This window comes from Numenius arquata, chromosome 6, assembly GCF_964106895.1.
Source record: "Numenius arquata chromosome 6, bNumArq3.hap1.1, whole genome shotgun sequence".
NCBI classification, from domain to species: domain Eukaryota; kingdom Metazoa; phylum Chordata; class Aves; order Charadriiformes; family Scolopacidae; genus Numenius; species Numenius arquata.
Window position 1 is genome coordinate 28,675,074 of NC_133581.1, and position 20,363 is coordinate 28,695,436.

General features: G+C 43.1%; 1 protein-coding gene across 2 annotated transcripts in view; it reads right to left on the minus strand.

The window, feature by feature from the left end:
• ANO5 (anoctamin 5) overlaps nt 1-1,062 on the minus strand; it is a 59,321-nt gene extending 58,259 nt beyond the window's left edge. The window contains exon 1 of one of the 2 annotated variants that reach the window (XM_074150003.1): nt 849-1,062. In XM_074150003.1, coding sequence (XP_074006104.1) covers nt 849-909 — 61 coding nt within the window. In that variant the 5' untranslated portion in view covers nt 910-1,062. Of the gene's footprint in view, nt 1-838 lie in introns of both variants that reach the window. The other variant, XM_074150002.1, reaches the window with a different exon arrangement.
• Nucleotides 1,063-20,363: the final 19,301 nt, after the last annotated feature.

A 20,363-nucleotide genomic window follows, 5' to 3' on the forward strand; every position in this document is an offset into this window, starting at 1 on the left:
GAACTGATAAACACACACTTAGCGTTTGAGTCATGTTATTTTACGGAATCACACTATTACTGCATTTATAAGTAATTACATTACATACTGACACGACTTGGAAACTGTAACCTGAATATTGGAAACTGTAACCTGGCTATTACAAAAAAAAAAATAAAAAAAAAAAGCAAAGCCCCAACACAAACCGACCTGGGATGGAGCAGGGCGGGAGAGGGGCAGCTCCCACCTCCCGCAGCGAGGTGACCTGCTCCGCTCTGCCCCTTCTTGTCCCGACAATCTCGGCTACTGGGCGACACCGGCTCATCCCAGCCTGGACCCAGCTGGGGCTTCCCGAGAGGCTAAAAGTTTGCTGCTCGGCAAAGGCGACCTTCGCGTTGGAGGTTCGTTTAAAAATAAAAATTAAGGGCTATCTCTAGCGTTGGTTCCGAGAGGCGTGCTGATGTAGGAGCCATTTTTTCAAGGTTTATTTTTGGGGTTTATAAAGACCTAATCAGACTATGCTCTGGCTCGTGCAAACGTTGGTTTTTTTTTTTTTTTTTTGCCGTTTTCAGTGGAAAGCGGAGGATCATCCCCATCTCCCAGACGCCTGCCTGCAGACCCCCGGGGAGGAACCCGACCCCCACCACCCCCACCCCCCCACTGCCGTCAGGTTGGTGTTCTCTGCCGGGACACCCCGCTGCCTCCCACCCGCGAGGCTTCCACGGGTGTCACCATCCGAGTCACCAGCGGGCAGGAAGCCCCGGCCGCGCCCGGCCCTGCAAGCACCCTCCTCGGGAAAGGAGGGGGGGTGGGGGGGGGGAAGAGGCGAAACAAAGCAGCGATCCCCTCCCTTCCCCATCGCCTCCTACCATCCGCTGACAGAGCCATCTCGATAAGGGTCTCGTTGGCTTTCTTCCCCAAACGATTCATGGTGGCCGCCTTTTCTCTCCTCCTCGCCCGCGGCGCGGGAAGGAGCTGCTGGTGGTGGTGGCGGGGGGGGGGGGAGGGAATGGGGGTGAGATGCCTCCCGGGAACGGATGGGAGAAGAGGGGGTGAGTCAGGGACTGAGTGGCCGCCCCATGCATGCGCACTGCCCGCAGAGGCGGAGCACGGAGAGGGCCGGGGGGGGGGGGGGACCGGAGGAGGGAGGGGAAACCGGGGGGGGGGGACCGGAGGAGGGAGGGGAAACCGGGGGCCGCCCGCCGAGCGGGCGCGGTTGCCGCCCGGAGACTCACCCGTCCGCCGTCCCCGGGAGGGAATCCCGCCCGGTCGGCTGGTTCGAGCCCGGTGGTTCGTTACCCCGGGAAGGGGCGGGAAGGTCTTTACCTCGGTAATATCTCCATTAAACCCTTTGCTTTTCCGTTACGTAGCGAGGAATGACCGATAGACGAAGTGGGAAAACATCCAAAACCTGAATATTGATTAAATCTCCAGTGTTTCGGCGCCCTTTTTAGTGGCATTTTGGAAGAGCAACTCCTTTGTACAATTTTATTTGTCCGTAGCAAAGGGTTTGTGGGGTTTTTTTGTGCGTGTGTGCCTTTTTTTTGGCCTATTCGGTGGTAGTTGATAGTTTGCATATGCTTTTAATAGTTGTTCTTTCATGAGAGGAGAGGGGAAAGAAAGCGGGATAAAGCAATGCTCCCTGTGTGGGTGGGTGTTGTGGCGGGTTACTGAGTCCCACACAGCCCCCAGCTCACTCCCCTCGCAGTGGCGTGGGAGGGAGGCAGAATCTGAAGAGTAAAATTGAGAAAACCCGGTGTGTTAATATAAATGCAGTTTAATAATAATAATAATAAAAAAAAAAAAAAAACAAACAAAAAAACCCCACCCTACCTAAACCACAGAGGGGAAAAAAAAAAAAAGCAAACAAGAAAAACAAGTGATGCAAAAGAAAACAATTGCTCACCACCAACTCACTGATGCCCAGCCAGTCCCTGCCATCCTCCACCCCCACCAGTTTTATTTCTAGGCATGATGTCATATGGCATGGGATATCCCCTCGGTCAGTTGGGGTCAGCTGTCCCGGCTGTGTCCCCTCCCAGCTTCTTCTGCACCCCCAGCCTCCTCACTGTCGGGGCGGTGTGAGGAGCAGAAAAGGCCCTGACTTGAAGCTCAAGTGCTGCTCACCAATAAGTTAAACATCAGCGTGTATATCAACACTGGTTTCATCGCAAACCCAGAAGGTAGCCCCGTACAAGCTACTGTGAAGAAATTTATCCAAGCCAAAACCAGTACAGTCAATGCTTCTTCTGTACTGAGGATAAATTTGCTGTTACTTGCTCTTACTGACCCTGCAGGGATGCTACGAGCAGCACGCAGTTCTCCTGCCTACAGGGCGAAATTAAGCTTGTGTCAGGCAGTAAAGGATAATGCTGTTCGCTGTCCTGATTACAGGCTCAGAGCTAGCAAAAGCATTGTTTTGGCTAACGATCCTGGGTCCTTTACAGTAGTCGGGAGAGAGAAATGAATAAGAATATAGCCTGAGGAAGGGGAAATGAGGCATGAAAAGGTGGCAGAAGAAACATAAGTCTTTCATTCCAGGTGTGGGGAAAGAAACGCCGTCTTGGTCCGTCAGTCTGGCCAAATCTAGTCCAGGCTCCCTCAGGATCTCTGGAGCAGAGGGGATCTCGCAGGACCAAAGTCCGGCAGTGCCGGGGAGGACGTGAGGCTCCAGTCACAGCTGCTCTCCCGGAGCGGGTGCCATTTCTGTGTCTCCTCAGCGCTGCCTTCAATAATCTGAGGTAATTTCCAACAGGGTTGTTTGTTCAGTGTATATATTTCACATATTTTTTGTTTGTTAATATCGTCTCAGGCCTTCTTTCAGATTAATTTGTATATTCAGCTTTTACTGCCTAAGTAACTATTTAATGCACCAAACTGATAGGGAGTTCTGTTACTCGGGCAACTGTAACACAACAGTGGTTTCATGAGGGGATTTCTTAATCATGAAGTTAATTAAGTAAAGTGAGTCAGTTAAGGTGCTGGGCCTGTGTTCAGGTCTACGTACAGTATTAGGCCTTTATTTGTATCATGCGGCATTCCTGCTCCGAGAAGTATATTTTTAGTCAGGAGCAAGACCAAAAAATGTGTCTGGTTGCTTTCCAAAGTCAGAAATGTTGAGTTTGGTGTTCAGTCTCACGATGCAGGGTGACGGGAACAAAGAGGACGGGCACGGCGCACCAAAGGACACCTTTAAACAGCTTGTAACTGCTTACAACATACAAGGTTCAGTTCAAAAGCTGTGTTTTCTAAGCCTTTCATTTCCTCACAGCATTATGTATCTGGGATAAATGCTGTTATGCCCGTAGAAGGTGCAATTAGAGACAGTATTCAACAGGAGCCAGGAACAGCAACAATTGCAGCGGCCATCGCTGGGTTTTGCCTTCTAATTATGCGCTCGCTCTTCCCAGCGCCACCCAGCATGTGCAGTGGGGAAGCCGACCATACCTAAAGCTGTGTTAAGTACCACATCTAGGATGCTAAAGACAATTTTGCGGATCTCTGTAATTGGACAGGCTCATGGCTTGCTGAAGCACTGAATTTGTGTAAATGACACAGTGGCCTGTGTCAGGGAGGGGACAGAGGTCTGCCCTCCCAGAAGGAGCTATCTATGGAAGGCCTTCTGCACGTGGCAGGCACACAGGAGGTCCATGCAATACCAGGCCCTGAGGTTTCTTGTATATTCAGAGTTTAAGCAGCCATTGTCTGACTGTGTGGTTTCACAGTAAGCCTAAGCGATCCAGGACCATGCCTCCTGCAAAAGGCACAGACCTTTTTCCCTCCCACCTTGCATTTTCACTACTGATTGATTATAAGGTGATACAACGGGTCATGTCAAACTGTTACACTGACTGATCTTTTTTATTTTTCTGGGTTTTCAGTTCCATGATTCGCTGCAAGCAACAGCTACTGCCAAAACTACCGGAGTTGCTCTCTACAACCACCTGAAAGTAGGTCGTAGAGAGGCGGGGGTCGGTCTCTTCTCCCAAGTCACAGGCAATAGGACAAGAGGAAATGGCCTTAAGTTGTGCCAGGGGAGGTTCAGGTTGGATATTAGGAAAAATTTTTACACTGAAAGGGTTATTAAGCCTTAGAATGGGCTGCCCAGGGAAGTGGTGGAATTGTCGTCCCTGGAGGAATCTAAAAGACAGGTAGATGTAGTGCTTAGTGATATGGTTTAGTGGTGGTTTTTTATCAGTGTTAGGTTGATGGTTGGACTAGATGACCTGAAAGGTCCCTTCCAACCTAGACAACTCTATGATTCTGTGGTTCTAAAGCAAAGGAAGAAAAGGAGAACCACACAACAGCAGAACCATTTTATTTCTGAAATATCAACATGATAACCAGGTACACCATAGTATTTCTGCTTTTGGTGGTCTGGAGTTCAAATACTATTTCTAATAAAGCAAAAAATAGCAAAAATACCTGGAAGGCTATGAGTGTAGGTAACAAGCATCACCAGAAATTCCTAGCAGTGATCACACTTAGGATGTTCAGTACCAAAGCATAATCCTTAACTGTGTGTGCTAAAGGAGAGCAGATTAATTTGTAGCTCTTATAAAGTCGTGCTTTCCATTGATGGGCTTCTTCAAAAGCAAGGAACTGATTTCATATTTTAAAAAATTATTATTTAAACACAGAGAATTGGTGCGATTGGAAGGCCAGATTTTAAAGATATCCCATCACCCATTACCGTCTCAGGTAGGTACACCAGGGCCTGTTCAAAACTACTCACAACTTACAACCTGAGATCCAAACTTTTGAAAGTCCTGTTAGAGGACTGTCTAAACCTTCTGGAACCAAAACACCTTTGAAAATATGACCCTGAGTCCTAAATGATGTGGAAAATGGAACTTTTGTGTCTATCAGTTAGATGCTTTGAAAAATTTCACTTTATTATCTGTCTTCTCGGAAGGAATCTAATATATACAGCTTTTGAATTTACCACTTGGGGATCTACCTATAAGTTGTTCGGATAACATATGCTTTCAGGATTCCCTATGTTGTGCGTGTCATATATCCATGTCACAGTCTCAGAAGGTGCAGCAACTTTCTGTTAAAGATATGTGTATTGCATACACTCCTTTTGTTTAAAAAAGTTTTATATATATATTCAGAGTTTTAGTAAGTTTTCAAATCAGGCCATGAGGACAAGTAAGAAATAGATACAATAACAAAACACAAATTTGAAGCTGATACAGGAACAAAAGGGAAGCGGTATATCTCCTTTCCAGTCTCTTCAACCTGCTTTTTCTCCTCCGATGGCTGAACAACCGCACGGATGGTCACTTTGCTGTGCAGTTTCAGTGCATGGGGGCTGCATCCCAGAAACAAATGTTGCTGCCTCCCACATCTTCATGAGTGTGCTTTTGTCAGCCTGTTAAAGGCTGTTAAGGTTTTCTAGTTGAAGAGCCAACCAATTTCTTTCCCTGTCTTTGAATTAGCACTTTAGAATATAAATAATTGTGTCATTTGGAAAGAAATGTATCTTTTAGAGACCAGTAGGGCCAGATACCAACCAGGCTTAGAAAGGTAAAGAGATGGAAGTTAGGTGCCCAAATCCAGCATTATGCTCCCCAAAACTGCTATTCAGTTATCATGTAAACTTGGAACTTCCACCGGCTTTTTTTTTCTTTTAAAAAGCACTAGAAAGGAAGCGGAGTTTCTGTATTCCAGGCATTAACAGCAGTTAAAGTTTCAACACATGCCTGGAGTGTGGGAGGTCACGGGCCATTTACTGTGACTGGGTGGGGGGCGGTTCAGCCTCTTCTGGTGTACTCCTGGTGTAAGGCTGCAGGCTGGGGTAGGTGTGGGAGGGAGTGAGCAACAAGCAGGGATAATGGGGAAGTACTGCGTGCTCTCCCGTGAAGGTTGCCACTGTAAAGAGTATAACAGTCACTGACCAAAGCGAAAGCCCAAGGGAGGTTGCGACCGTCTGGAAATTTAATATGGGCTCCCTAAACTCTTTCTACATTTTACTCAGAGGCTGTTTGACATCTGACTCTGCCCCTCCCGCTTAGTTCCTGAAGCTAAACCCAGCTGCTTGAATACCATCCCAGGGTCAGGCACTAAGAAATACAGCAGCGCTTGCTGAGCGGATGGGCATTTGAATTTGTATACCAGGACAGCTGATTCTTTGTGCGTGCTGCCACACAGCACTAAAGCTGTCAGGAAATGAAATGCGAGTGTCATAAAGAGCAGTGGAGCAAGGCAGCAGAATGCAAACACTTTCACAGGAAGTAAGAAGCTTTACATAGTATGCAAAAGTTCATTATTACTCACTGCATTTTTTTCCTACTCCATCACTTTTCAGTTAGTCAGCTGTTTGTCAAAAGCAGTGCAAGTAAGAATAACATCTATGATATCTAAACAAACAGATGACTTTAGTCTACCTTTTTCTTGGCTGGAGTTACTACACATTTGCAGCAGTAGAACTAAAACATACTACCCGGTTTGCGCTCTCCCCAGGGCAAGGAAACAGTGTGGGTGCGGTCCCAGCTAAGCCAAGCCATATCCTGGCGGTGCCAGCTGCTGGAGGAGGAAAGCCTGAGAGAAGGACACCACCGGGGACGCCGGCTCTGCGTGAGCAACAGCGAGTTTGAGAGAGCTGTTAGAGATCAAGGTAATCTTAACAGAAGCCTGTGTCCCGTTCCAACCACAAGCAGACGTTTTAGTTCTTTTTTTCAGTAATCTTGCAGTTACACTCCCACAACTGGATTGCCCGGTTTACAGCTGCCTCCAAAGCCTTCTTAAAAAAGTAATCCAAAGAAACCACAAAAAAATATGACGAAAAAATTACTTCGGTGTGTTTTGGGGAGTAGAAAGAATTAGTCTCTTTCCTGCTGGTAGAGACATTCTTAAAGGTACTTGAATATGTACAAAATCTAGTCACTGACAATGTCTGAGAAATCATTCTTCACTCTCATCGTATCTCCGTGGATATAGTTCCATTGATTTTGCTAAACTGCTCCTAAACAGCATGAGTGAAGATCACTATTTAATTCTGATGGGTTTTGCACTGATAGGTACGCTCGCATAAAAGATTATTGAGTGCGGTAGGGTTGGGATAAAGGCACTTCATCAGTTCTGGCACTTAAATGACAATGTTAAGATAAGAAGTTGCATCATCTTAGTAAATTCCTGTGCGCTTCTAGTGAGATCATCCATTTTCTCGCTTGTGCTTCTATAGACAATTTAGTTTCTCGGGGGTTAGTGCCCTCTGGTGGTGATATGTTTCCTGGGAAACTAGATATACTGACACCTCATGCTTAATTTTGGGGGTTTTTTATCTATATCTGTTGATTATCACATAGTGAAAAATGGATAAATAAAACCTAATTATATTATTTTTTTAAACACAGAGGATTGTAGACTGAATATATGGGCTGATGTGTGAAAGGCAGAGCACTGAAATGATGCAGGGAGCTCAGTAGCTGTACCAAAAATATTAACATGTTTTGTTCAGTTCAGTGTGCATTAATCAGCTTAGACAGTAAAGCAGCACTGAATGATAAAGGTACCATAAAAGTACAAGAGAACAAAAAAATGCAGTTACATATGAGATGCACACAAATAATACTGTCATCACAAATAAATTTTTGTATACACCTTTTAATTTCTTGTGCATCTGTCATATATGCAAATTTTAATTGTCCTTGATTACATATTTTATTTAAAAGTGTATACAAAATACATCAAGAGATTAGCAGCTTTGTCAAAAAATATAGAAAAGTGTAAGCCCTTCAAGGTATTCAAGCACAAGTTATTTTGTGCGAGATATTCAAGCACAACTTATTTAGCTGGCAGGCTGGTGAGAATAATAAAAATAATGGTACAAGTGATTGTCTAATCCTATGGGTAGTATTGAGTGAATGTGCTCTTCTCTGCTGTTTATAAAATTCTCCATGAAGAATAAAAGTAGTTACAATGTGAGCTTTAAAAAAATGTTCCACATATGCTGTTGTTACATATTATTGTTAAATTCTGCATATTTGGTAGACCTACACTTAGTTTTTAAAACTTCTGTTTATTTCAGTGCACATACACAGCACCCCTAAAACCAACTCAAACAAAGGAAGCATCTTTCCATGTTGGCTTCTCTTGACATCAAATGATCATCTCTTTTCAGCCCTTCTCCTTGGGTAGGCTCTGCAGGCCAGCTCCAATTCTTTGGCTGAAGGTTTCCATCTTTCACAAGCTCATGCAGCTTCCTATTTTGCCCTTCTTTGCCAGCAGTCCTGTTCTCCTCCTTCCCTGCAGAAGCAGAGAGAAGACGCTGCAAAGGCCTCATATCTTGCAGAGTGGTCTAGATGTAGGGCTGCAGGTAGCATTTCTAAGCAGAAATGAGTGAAGAGGGACAAGCCAGGAAATAAAACGACATGCAGTTTTCCATGGAGACAGAAAAGATCGGAGAGAAGGAGAAAAAGTTAAAAAATAGCATTTATAGGAGCAAGCAAGATGAGGGTGTGCAGGGCTACCTGCCTTAGGTGTGATGGTCATAGGCAGAAAGGAAGGTCACTAAGGCTTTTCTGTAATAACCAACCCTTACCAAGCATACACAGGTTTTCCCAAATTCTTGGTGCTGTGCACTGGCTGATAGAATCTCGCAACTCAGCTGTGCGCTTCAGGGTGCTGGAGATGTGGAAGTCTGTGCTGGCCTGTACCCGGATGGATGTAGTAACACTAATATGTGCTGGAAGGGAGCCTTTCTCATAAGAGGTAAATTCCATAGTGAATGACATCAGCCTTGATCCAGTGCTACTTGGTACAGTACTTGTTTTTAATTCTAAGAAACCTGATAAGTGAGCTGGTAGCTCTTGGTTGTCGCAGCCCTTGAGTTTCCTTCTCATTTTCACAGCTTTTCCACGCAACTGTGTGAGGTACAGTGACCGTATGGTTTCCAGCCTTTCCCTGGTCTCTAGCCCTAGCTGATCCCTACCCCAGATCCTGTCTGGATAATGTAGCGCTTATCTCCCCACCCAGGGGAACCCTTGTGTGGAGTTGTCAGGGCTGCCCCAGCTGGCCTGTCCATCCCAGCCGCGGCTCAGGCCAGGCATACAGATTAGTCGTGTGAGCTCTGTGAACACGATGAGCATCCAGGAACAGCAGGAGCCGTGAAACGCATTGGCACCCTCAGCCACATCAAACAGAATCAGAAGGATCAGGCAAAATCAGGTAAAAGTGGCAAATTGAAGCAGAAATTATGCATCTAAAAATCGGTATTTAAAAAGTAAGATAAGAAGTATAAATAGTAGGGCGAAATCAATAAGATCTAATAACTTAAGCATGCATTCTAAACAGGGAAAGGCAAAGCCTGTGAAGAAGAGAGTGAAAAAAATAGATGCAATAAATAAGAAAAATGTAATATCGAATTAAAACATTCATAGGGAAGTTCATGGGAAGTATATTTAAAATTTCAGAGGAATAGATGAAAACTCTCAAAATGCAAGGTGCTGCTTTGTTTCATCTGGTTTCAAAGAGGCCTGTGAGTGCCAAAAATATAACTTCTTTTTTTGCTGTAGGAAAACAAAAGTGTAACACAAATAAGCCAGTGCATAATTCTGTAATTTCTGTAGAGCAAATCTGCTATTTGAACATTTTTTTGGTGGCTACCTCTCAGAATATTAATTCTCCTTTCCTGTCAAACCACTGAATTCATAAGAGGAACTATGCCATCTCTAATAAAAGTCAAATCTCTTTTCTCGAGATCGTTGCTGTGTCTATAATATAGTTCTTCATATGAATTGTAAATTTTATTGTTTATCAGAAGAAAAAGTAGTGGTGCCTTCTAACTATGCCTTCTTGGATATCCATTCAAGTGCATAATATATGAGGAAGTGTCTCATTTGTCATTTCTTGTTTCCCTCACTTTAGAAGTTCTACTGGTGCACACTTCAGTACAAATGTGAAAAGAGGCAAGAAGATATCACGGTAGTTACTTATCCAGTAATTACTAATTGGGTCATTTCTGAAATCCTCAAGTCTTGCTGTATGAATTGTGAAGACTTCTCCTGATTGTTGAATTCATTACTTCTCCTATTAATGAACATACAATATATAGTTTCAGATGGTTCTCTTTAAGTTAAATCTTCAGGTAAGTCAGTTTGCTAAGATAGCTGATGTCAGCGTCCCTGTCAAATGCTAGAAATTACTGGGCTTATCCTTATCTGCAAACATAAAAGATGAACGTACAGACATTTGTTGGTAGACCTCTGTATTGTAAAGGAGAGAAAGTGATATTTGTGTGCTCTGGTACATTAACTCTGGTACTGCAAATATATTAGTACGTCTATTTTTCAACAACTCCTGTTATTGCTTTTTTTTCAAGCTAGACCTTTCAGTCCAGAATAACCATTCCTTTTCTTGGACCAAACTTGGTCCTCAGTTTTCTCAGTTTTCCAGCACAATCATACTGAGCTTGTCAGAGGCATAATCCATGCTTCACAGTTTTAAATTTTGTGTAAATCAAGAAAAGAGCTAGCATAAAACACACAGTACTTTTTGGCCTGGCTTTTGAAACCAGTCAATTGCACAAGGACTCGGGGGTCACATTTTCCTTCATGCCTTTCCATGGGTGACTGAAGAAGCAGCAGCATCCGGATTTGCAAGTGTTGTGGTCTGACTCTGAATACCTGCCCCATCAGTTCTAATGGGTTCATTAGAGGAGTGAGTGTGACTTTACATAGGAGGGGTAACACCTGCTTTCCTGATCCATCCCTACATTAATTAAGACAAGTGATGCTATGTTTGGATAGAATTCTTGAATGATACTGCTACTATGAATATCAAGGTGATGTACTCTTTGATTTTCACGCCGTCTTTGGAAATAGAAGCAAAGCCTTGTGAGGTGTCTGTAAGTACAACAGTTCTTAGTCCATTTTTGCCTGATGTTCTCCTGAAACTTGTCTGACTCAAGTTAATGGAGTAGGCGTTAGTTAATCTCTCCGTTAAAATTACTGAGGAAAAGTTTCATAAAAATTGGCCTTTCAGTAGTAGGTCGGTGGCTTCTGACGTGATTTAATTTTCCTGTGTCTGACATATTGAAAATTAAAATAGAATGACATTTTTTAAAACTGTCAGTAATCACTGCTCTTATCAATCATTAGCCAATGAGGCACCATTTGTATCAGCTAACTTTGCCTTGGCCTGCTGCAGCTTTTCCCTTCATTTCCTTTGTACTTTCACGAAGTAATGATGTTATTAAGCTTCGTCCCTCCATTTCTGTTTGTAAAATTGATGTCCTCCCCACACATTTCCTGCCATGCTGAAATGAAAGCTGAAACAGGCAGAGCATTTCTCTTTGCCGTGCACTTATGAGCATCCACTCTATTTTTAAATAATATTTATGACTGTCTGCTTATGGTTTAGTATCCCCATACTACAGCCCTTAAGAAATGCTCTAAGAGTCTATCATTGGTTTTCTATCTGCATGCCCCAGAACTCATGTTTAAAGTCTCTTACTCTTCTGTTATAAAGCTTTTTAACCAGACATCTGATAATCTTTTTTCTGAATTAATTTTCAAGATCATGCTTTGCTGCTAGATTGGGACTCATATTCTCTAATTCAACACAATTGCATATGTTGTCAGGGTCAACAGCAGTTGCAGCACTTGCTTTAATCAACCTTTCTTAACACTAATCTTTTTAGCGATGTTATCAGACAGTGGAGAATTGATTATTAGTATTCTTTTACTATGGTACATTTTACTAAATCATACAAGAGAGCTTCCTCCTCCAAAGACCAGCAATTTTTGTAGTAATGTTTCCTGAAATACAGTCAGCATCCCACACTGCTTCATGAGCTCTTCTTTTACATTTTGAGAAACTAATTTCAAATGTCTCCCGTAAGCTTTCACTAATTTTTTCTTGTTGGTCTCATTCTTTGTTTTTAGAGCTGTGACATGGAATTATGTGATTCTTTCTATTGCTCTTCTCTCACAAGAAACTCCAAAACACAGTTATGTTCCCCACCGTGATTATGTGGTGCATCGAGTGCAATCACCATGACTGCGTATCGTGTCAGAAGCTAGATTAGAAACTTTCCCTGTGTGGATTCCTAACACTGACCCTTTCACCAGATAAAAACCAGGCCCAGACAGTGATGGGTTAAGCAGTGTCATCAACTGCTCTGGGTCGTTCAGCCTGGAGAAGAGAAGGTACTGGGGAGACCTTATTGCAGCCTTTCAGTGCTTAAAGGGGGCCTACAAGAAAGATGGGGATAAACTTTTTAGCGGGGCCTAGTGCGATAGGACAAGGGGTAATGGCTTTAAACTAAAAGAGGAAAGAATTAGACTAGATACAAGTCAGAAATGTGTTATGCTGAGGGTGGTGAAACACTGGCCCAGGTTGCCCAGAGAGGTGGTAGATGCCCCATCCCTGGAAACATTCAAGGTCAGGTTTGATGGGGCTCTGAGCAACCTGATCTGGTGGAAGATGTCCCTATGCATTGCAGGGGAGGTTGGACTAGATGACCTTCCAATTGGTCAACTAGATGACCTGACCAACCAATAAAGGTTCCTTTCAATCAAAACCATTCTATGATTCTCTTTGTCACTACTCATCATTATTTTTGATCAAAACAGTCCAGTGATAATCTGTCCATTCAAGTTGCAATGATAAAATTATTACCAACAGGAACATTGCTCCCTGTTTTTACACTGTACATCTCTGCTTAGCTAGCAGGTGAGGGGTATGTCAGGAAATAGGGTCCTGGGTGAGTTGTATGAAGAATGTGCCAGAGACTTCCCTTAGTTTTATTACACCTGTTGTGAACTTGGCCAAGTGAGCTTGGCTTTGTGCAACAAATAATTTTCACTGATAGGTTTCAAGCTTCTATCAATTTGCCAGTGAAATCAGTTGTTTCAGCAGGGTGTAGACATATCTGAGCCAAATCCAAGCAAACAGCTTGGCTGGAGCCCTGTTTTGCTGTTTCAAAATGCAAAATAACCAGCAGGAACCAGGAGGAGGTAGCGGATTTACAATTGCCTTAGTTTTACAGTCGATAATAGCGTTGTATTTAACTCCTGCCAGAGTCACCCGACCTTAGATTAGTTTTTCTCTCCTACCTAAGTTTGTACCTTCATCTCTCCCACCTTGTACCTGTCTAGGTTATCTTAAAACCTGAACTACCTCAGGTACAATTTAATAGCTCCCGGTATAAAACCCTAACCTCTTCTCCTGCTAAGTCTATTTTTTCACTCTTTTGAATTCAAAAGGCACTGCTTTGATGTGGTTTAGTCAGCCTTGTCCTTTAGGAGCTTCACTTGCAGACCACCTTCCAGTTGGCCTGCTGTGTTGTGGATATGTCTAGAAGTAAGGCATTTTTCTTATTGCAGGAGACATGTAGAATCACAGAATCACAGAATTTTCATGGTTGGAAGGGACCTTTGAGATCATCGAGTCCAACCACAAAAAAAACAAATGAAAAAAAACACCCACAACCACACCCCACACCCAGCCACAAACAGACACAAACCAACAATCTCGGGCACTAGAGCATGCCTTGAAGTGCCACGTCTACACGTTTCTAAAATACCTCCAGGGATGGCGACTCCACCACCTCCCTGGGCAGGCTGTTCCAGTGCCTGACCACCCTCTCAGCAAAGTCATTCTTCCTAATATCTAATCTAATCCTCCCCTGCCCCAACTTCAGACCATTTCCTCTGGTCCTGTCATTATTCCCTTGGGAGAAGAGGCCAACACCCACCTCTCTACACCCTCCTTTCAGGTAGTTGTAGAGGTCAATGAGGTCTCCCCTCAGCCTCCTCTTCTCCAAACTAAACATGCCCAGTTCCCTCAGCCTCTCCTCATATGACTTCTTCTAGACCCCTCACCAGCTTGGTGGCTCTCCTCTGGACACGCTCCAGCACCTCAATGTCCTTCCTGTAGTGAGGGGCCCAGAACTGAACACAGCACTCGAGGTGAGGCCTCACCAGTGCCCAGTACAGAGGCACCATCACTTCCCTGCTCCTGCTGGCCACGCTATTCCTGATACAGGCCAGGATGCCGTTGGCCTTCTTGGCCGCCTGGGCACAGTGCTGGCTCATGTTCAGCCGGCTGTCCACCAACACCCCCAGGTCCTTTTCTGCTGGGCAGCTTTCCAGCCACTCTGCCCCAAGCCTGTAGCGTTGCCTGGGGTTGTTGTGACCCTGCAGGACCCGGAATGCAGGACCTGGCACTTGGCCTTATTGAACCTCATCCCGTTGGCCTTGGCCCATTGATCCAACCTGTCCAGGTCCCTCTGTAGAGCCTTCTGACCCTCAAGCAGATCAACACTCCCACCTAGTTTGGCGTCATCTGCAAACTTACATAGATATCTCCCAGTACAGAGCCTGAGTGAGACTGAGAAACCAGAGTTGGCAGGGTGGGGATTCTTATATGTGACGGATATCCTCAATAGCTAGGAATCACTAGGCATATACATCTAAAATACAGATCCAGATGTTGAAAGTGTAGTTGGGAGAAGGAAAAGTAACAGGTAAGACAAACAAAAGAACAAGATATTAATCCAGAAGGTACTCTTTTTTAATGGAGACTTTCTACTTTTTTAAATTGTTTTTCTTAATATTTCAGAATGAAAAAGTTTTCTTCTCAGTATGTAAAAATCATAACCTGAGAAAAAAAATTCTCCCCTCTTGAAAATGGGAGGGGAGAAAAACAAATTCTCCCCTCCCCTCACACTTAGCAGCTCTTATCTTGTTCTTTTCCTGTTACATTCTCACACTTCTACACAGAGTTAAAATTATGCATAATCTGAATAATAATTCACATAGGTTTACTGCGGTATTGTGTACAGTGTATTATGTCAGTGATTCCCAAACTCTTTTTTGCCAAGGATTCCTCTGGCATGTAACTAAACTTTGTGTTCTCCACCTCATTTCACTCTTCCTGTCCCACTGGTGCTACCTAGCTCTTCTTAACCACCTCCAGGTCCTTTCCCTTTCCACTTGGCTCTGATACTCCCTTTCTTACATTCCTTCCCTAATCAGCCTTCCCTCCTACCCGCAGGTTCATCTATCATTCTCTTCCCAGTCAGCTCAGAATATCTTTTCCTCTTCTCGGAGTTTCAGTGCTTTTCCCTTAAGAAGGAAACGAGGGTATGGCAACAGTACAGGATTTTTGCTGCTTCCATGGCTGGCCGCCTGCTTTCCTTGCCCAGCCACGTATTCTCCCTTTTGCTTCCTAGCAAAACTAGATTTCCTGCTGGTTCAGGGGATAGATGCTGTCAGGGGTAGATCCTGATGTCCAGCAGCTACCCTTGGGGAGCAGCAAGCATGTTCTGTCACCTCTGAATGCATCCCTGTCTCTTTGTCTGCAAGTGTTTGACGTTTAACATTTGAATATATATATATTCATATATGAATATATAAAATGAATATATAAAATGTTTCAGCATCAGATTGCTGTGGGCTGTTGCTGATACTGTCATCCTTTGTTCCCAGCACTGTCCCTTTGGAAGTTTTACAGTATCGTTCACAGTGAATAAATATTTATCTATTTGAATCTAATGATGGTGTAATTCTATGGACATAATCCTGAAATGTTTAGTTTATCCATTTTCAGACAACATTTGCACTAAAGTTAATGGCTCAAGATTTTTTGTTACTATTACAATGTCATTGAAAAAGAGAAAAAGCTTGTCAGAAGCATTCATTTTTAGATAGCAATGTATCTCCTTCTTAGATGAGGAGAATCAACCGGAAAACAAATATAATTGAGCAGATCTTTAGGCATTGCAGGCGTTACACAGTGAATGGAAATGCTTTTATATAAGGGTTTGGTATGACAAGTTAGAAATCATTTTCATTTCTTTTAAATCAGCATCTTACATTCCCAGAGGCTTTGTCTTGGGCTTAAAGAGCACAAAGAAGAAGAATACTGTCCCCAGAAAAAGCTATCCTGTGTAATTTCTTTCTTCTTTGCTTGCAATCAATCATTCTTTCAGTGAGGCTGATCTTACGTGCTGCTCCTTGGTTGCGGGGTACTTCTTGCCGTATGATAGCCATGGCTGTAGCTCACCATAATATGATCATCCAGTTTGCTAGGTTTAGTCATCTGTGGCTAGGTTCTTGAACACGGTATTTTGATTAGGTTTAACGTGAAGAAGAGTGTTCTTCCATTCCTTCATTGTTAAATGCTTTTCAAGAAGTATTTGTGCCTTGTCCCTGGGTTTCACAGCGTACAGCAGTGGATAAGGAATGGGATTGCACTGCAGTACCTCACAGAGCTCCCTTGAATTGCTCCTCCTGTAAGCAGACTAGTTAGGAAGAGCTGCAGAGGTCTCATTTAGGGAACAGCTGGCAATAATTTTTCTGTCTATTTTAGCCATCGTTTAGAGATTTATAGTCACGGATTTTTTTGGTCTCAGACCAGAAACAACAAACGTATCATTCAAACTGAGAGTCCAATGCTGATTTTCAAGAGCTAATATTAATCATTTGAAGCTGATACTTTTAGAAATAAGTTTACTATTCTTGAGACTCTTTTTGTTTTAGAAAAAGGATTTGTCTTATTTTGGCTAAAACAAGAGAAAATTAGCACAAGGTAATTGCATAGGTCAATGACAAGGATATTAAAGTGGCAATGGAGAAACACCAGATCACCAGAAATGGTGAGTTAGGGCTGTTGCTTGTGAATATCCCGTACCCCCATGATATATCTTGCTATTAAAACTGTTTTGTTCTATAGACTTGTTGACGACAGAGTCAAGGTTAAGGAAGCTGACTGTAATCCACCGGTTTGGGCATTAATCTGGCATATTGGAAAACCAACTGTGTGTTCCAGCCCCACAGGCATAACGCTTTCTGTTAGAAAGGCAGGAGTGAATTATGGATGACTCAAACACAGTACAGAAAATTACATCAGCATATGTTATGCATAGAGGGTTAAGTATAATTACAGTAGCTGTGCACAGAAAAGTATAGATGGGTAGAAAAACAGTGGGCCAAAGGCCTGCTGAGTAACCTTGGTGTGCTTGGGGAAACAGATTCCAGGCTTCCTTTGGTTTGTATAATCTGAATATTTGCCTGGCACATGTTTCTGCCAAAGCCCAGTATGTAGCACAGATGTGGGGTTAATGATCGATTGATATTAAGCCTCGGATGAACGCTAGGCTTAGACAATTCAGATCTGATATGCACCCAAACGCTCACAAGACTGAATAAAAACCCTTTTCTTCCTTCATATGGTAATTTTTCAGGCTCTCAGTCGTTGCAGGTTGGAATTGTAGGGATGATCAACCAGGTTGCCACAACTATATTTTTGCTGGGGTTAGGGGGTGGAAAATAAATACACGAGGCTAGGGAATTTTTGGAACCATGGTAGAAAAGTATCTTAATGCAGTTCTCAGTCTAGAATTATGTATAGCTGCTGCCTATCCATCAGAGACTTCATCTGAAATTGAAATACCTCAGAATTTTTGAGGCATTTTTTTTAAGGATGTATTTCAAGTCCTTTTAAAAAGTCTTCAGCTTTTAGTTTAAAATCAGGTAAGGTGATTTCAACCATCTCTGAGTACATTATGTCCCTCCACTACCTATTGTTTTTTAGTGGAACAGGAGTATTCACCAACCCTTTCTTTGGAAAGTGAAAGCCATTTTGACAGCAGCAATACAACGTTCGACTGCTGGCTTACGGGTTGTGGCAATTAGCAAACAATGCTGGTGATGTAATCATGTAAGCCTGATGCACTCTGCTTTTCCAAAAGTTCTTCTTATCAGCATATTAGAGGAAGCTGGTGTCTTTGTGCATAGTTCTATAAAAGCTCTAGTGTCTGGATGAATTCATTCCCCAGTCTTTCCTGTCTCCGCTTTCCTAGACTCTCTCTGTTTTTCTCATAATCCCTCCGAAAAAATAGTTCCAGTCTTATCAGTGCTTAACCTTGTGTTTTGTTACTTGTTAGCTAGCCTTGTGTTTTGTATTTTAATACCAAGAATACCTCTTAAGCTGCATGCCTCTATGACTCTCATTCACCCTGTGTTTGTATTTGCCGGAGCACTTCTATTGTTTCAGCATCCTCCTTATACAAGAATTTCCTGGTTTCTTTATATTTACGCTGGAAGAAAGTTATTCATAGATAGAAATCTTCCCTTCCCATCTTTCCTTCTCTCCCCACCCCACAGCCACTGTACTATATAAATGGAATGCTTCTGTGAATATCAAGCGTAGAAGTTGTAGGGTTCAGCTCTACTGCTTCCTCCCCACAGTAACCCAGCTCTATATAGTAATGTTGCTGAAATTTATTGCTTACTGGGGGAGCGAGAGCTCTGTGTGCCGTAGGGCTCCAGGTTCTCTCGCAGCCCTACTCAGACTCCTTTGTGTATATGGTTCATATAGTTACTATTCATTCTATAAATTAATCTGCTATATTCTTTTAACAATGGAAACTAAATGCATCATGCCAAAATCAAATCAATGTCATCCGTATCAGTCACCAGGGGTCTCTTGATCTCTCTCTAGCAAGGATTTCGTTATTCAGACATTCCCCACAAGATGTCAAATGGTCCAACTCAATAACAACTAATAAAGCAAGCACCCCTTAAAAATTTCCCTGGGGGACCTTTTTAAATTGAACAGGGCGTAATAAATCTTGTAGTGTCAATAATGGTGAAAATGTTAATTTGGTTGACTCGACAATGTGCCTCCTCAAGTGAAATTTCAAATGCTGCTCTGGGAGGATGGCTGCTACTTGGGTTCACTCTCATGCTCTCTGCCTGCAGGACCAGTTTCGAATCTATGGCAAGGGCTACCTGAGACGGGCTGTGTGACACAAGAATGTTCTGGTGATGTGGGTGCTTTTAAATCTCAGCTATACTGATTTTAGTGATGCCCTTAAATGAAAGTTAGATGAGAGGGATGACTGTGCTGATAAGACTTTCTCGATGGCTAACTGATACGGTCCCTGGCACGTAGCAGAAATCTGTCCATCTGCTAAGCATAGCGTGAGTCTGAGTTACTGTACCACACAGAGCTGCTTTAACACTAATATCAATAGCATAATTTTCTGTGTTATACAAACTGGGTAGAAAAGGGATTTTATGCTGTAAATTTAGTCTGTTAAGGGCATTTCTGTGAATAAATTGTACTAGATGTTCTTTTCATCCTTTTTAGCACAGATTTTTTTCGCAGATGTCATTTTTGGGCATTAGACAATTTTTTTTCTCCTGCTGTTGTGAAAGGAGAACTGCAAGTACTGACATTAAACATTTGGGGGAATTTGTTCTGTTTTTTTTGTAATAAGTGAAAGCAGTCCTGCCAGAACTCAAACCTTTCAATGACTTAAATGTCTATTTTATTGTGTTATTTCTTAGGTACTTGATATCTTCCTGAGGAAACTAATTATGGGACTATTTCCACAGTCCCGATTGCATACTCACTCCACATAATCATGCTTTTATTTTTTTCATATATTTAAAAAAAAATTATATTTGCAGTGGAAACAAAATGGCAGCTTTAAGCATGACTACTGAAATATGTTTTTCAATACAAATTTGTGACATGAGATAACAAGTGCTAAAAATTTCTGATTATGAGGTGTTAATTTCTGGGCTTTGGTTGAGCACCAGAGCAGCCTAGACATGGTACAGTTAAAGGCCTATGTGGCCTCTTTGAGACTCTTATTCATATTTTTAAAAACTATTTTATTCATTCCACCCTGCTATATTTAGGAAATTTTGCTTTTCTTTGCTGCTTAATCCACTTCAGGGTTTGTTTAAGCTCTTTGGGAGTGGTATAGGAAAATATTTAATTTGCATACTAGTCAGGCAAGGACACCTAATAGTCTTTAGCCATCAGCTTTAATAATCAAGAACCAGCCCTGCATTCACCGTGACGCAGACCTGCCCTCCGTGTTGCGTGGCAGCCCAGATGTTCGGATCGCTGCCCTTCCTTTCCCTTCCCTTTATAAATGCAAAAAAGAAGAGAAACCTGAGAGTTGGGAGGAATGTTGAAGCAGGAGGACCCAGAAAACATCAGACAAACTTGCCAGGGCTGAGGACACCACCAGCCCTGCCTGCCCCTGCCCTGCTTGGCCATGGGCCCCACTGAGATGAGCCTGGCTGATGTCCCAACCTGACCTTGGCCCATCCCCATCCCCATGGAGGCACCCAATGCCTGTGGCTGGGCTGGCCCCGGCTGCCAGGCCTGCCAGGTCGTGTGGGAACGCCATCATGCACCCCGAGTGTAGCCGTGCAGATAAAGCAGGAGTTACTTAAAATCCCCTTCTCGCGGGCAGAAACTTGAGCAAAAAAACGTTGTCCATCTGCACGAGAATGGGCAGAGTCTGGATGCTACCCTGGATCTCTCACACAGGGGCGAAGGTCGCTCTTCCTCACAGATTATCTGTCATGGTTAGCACAGGCATCTGTTGTCGTGCTCGTGGTGCCAGG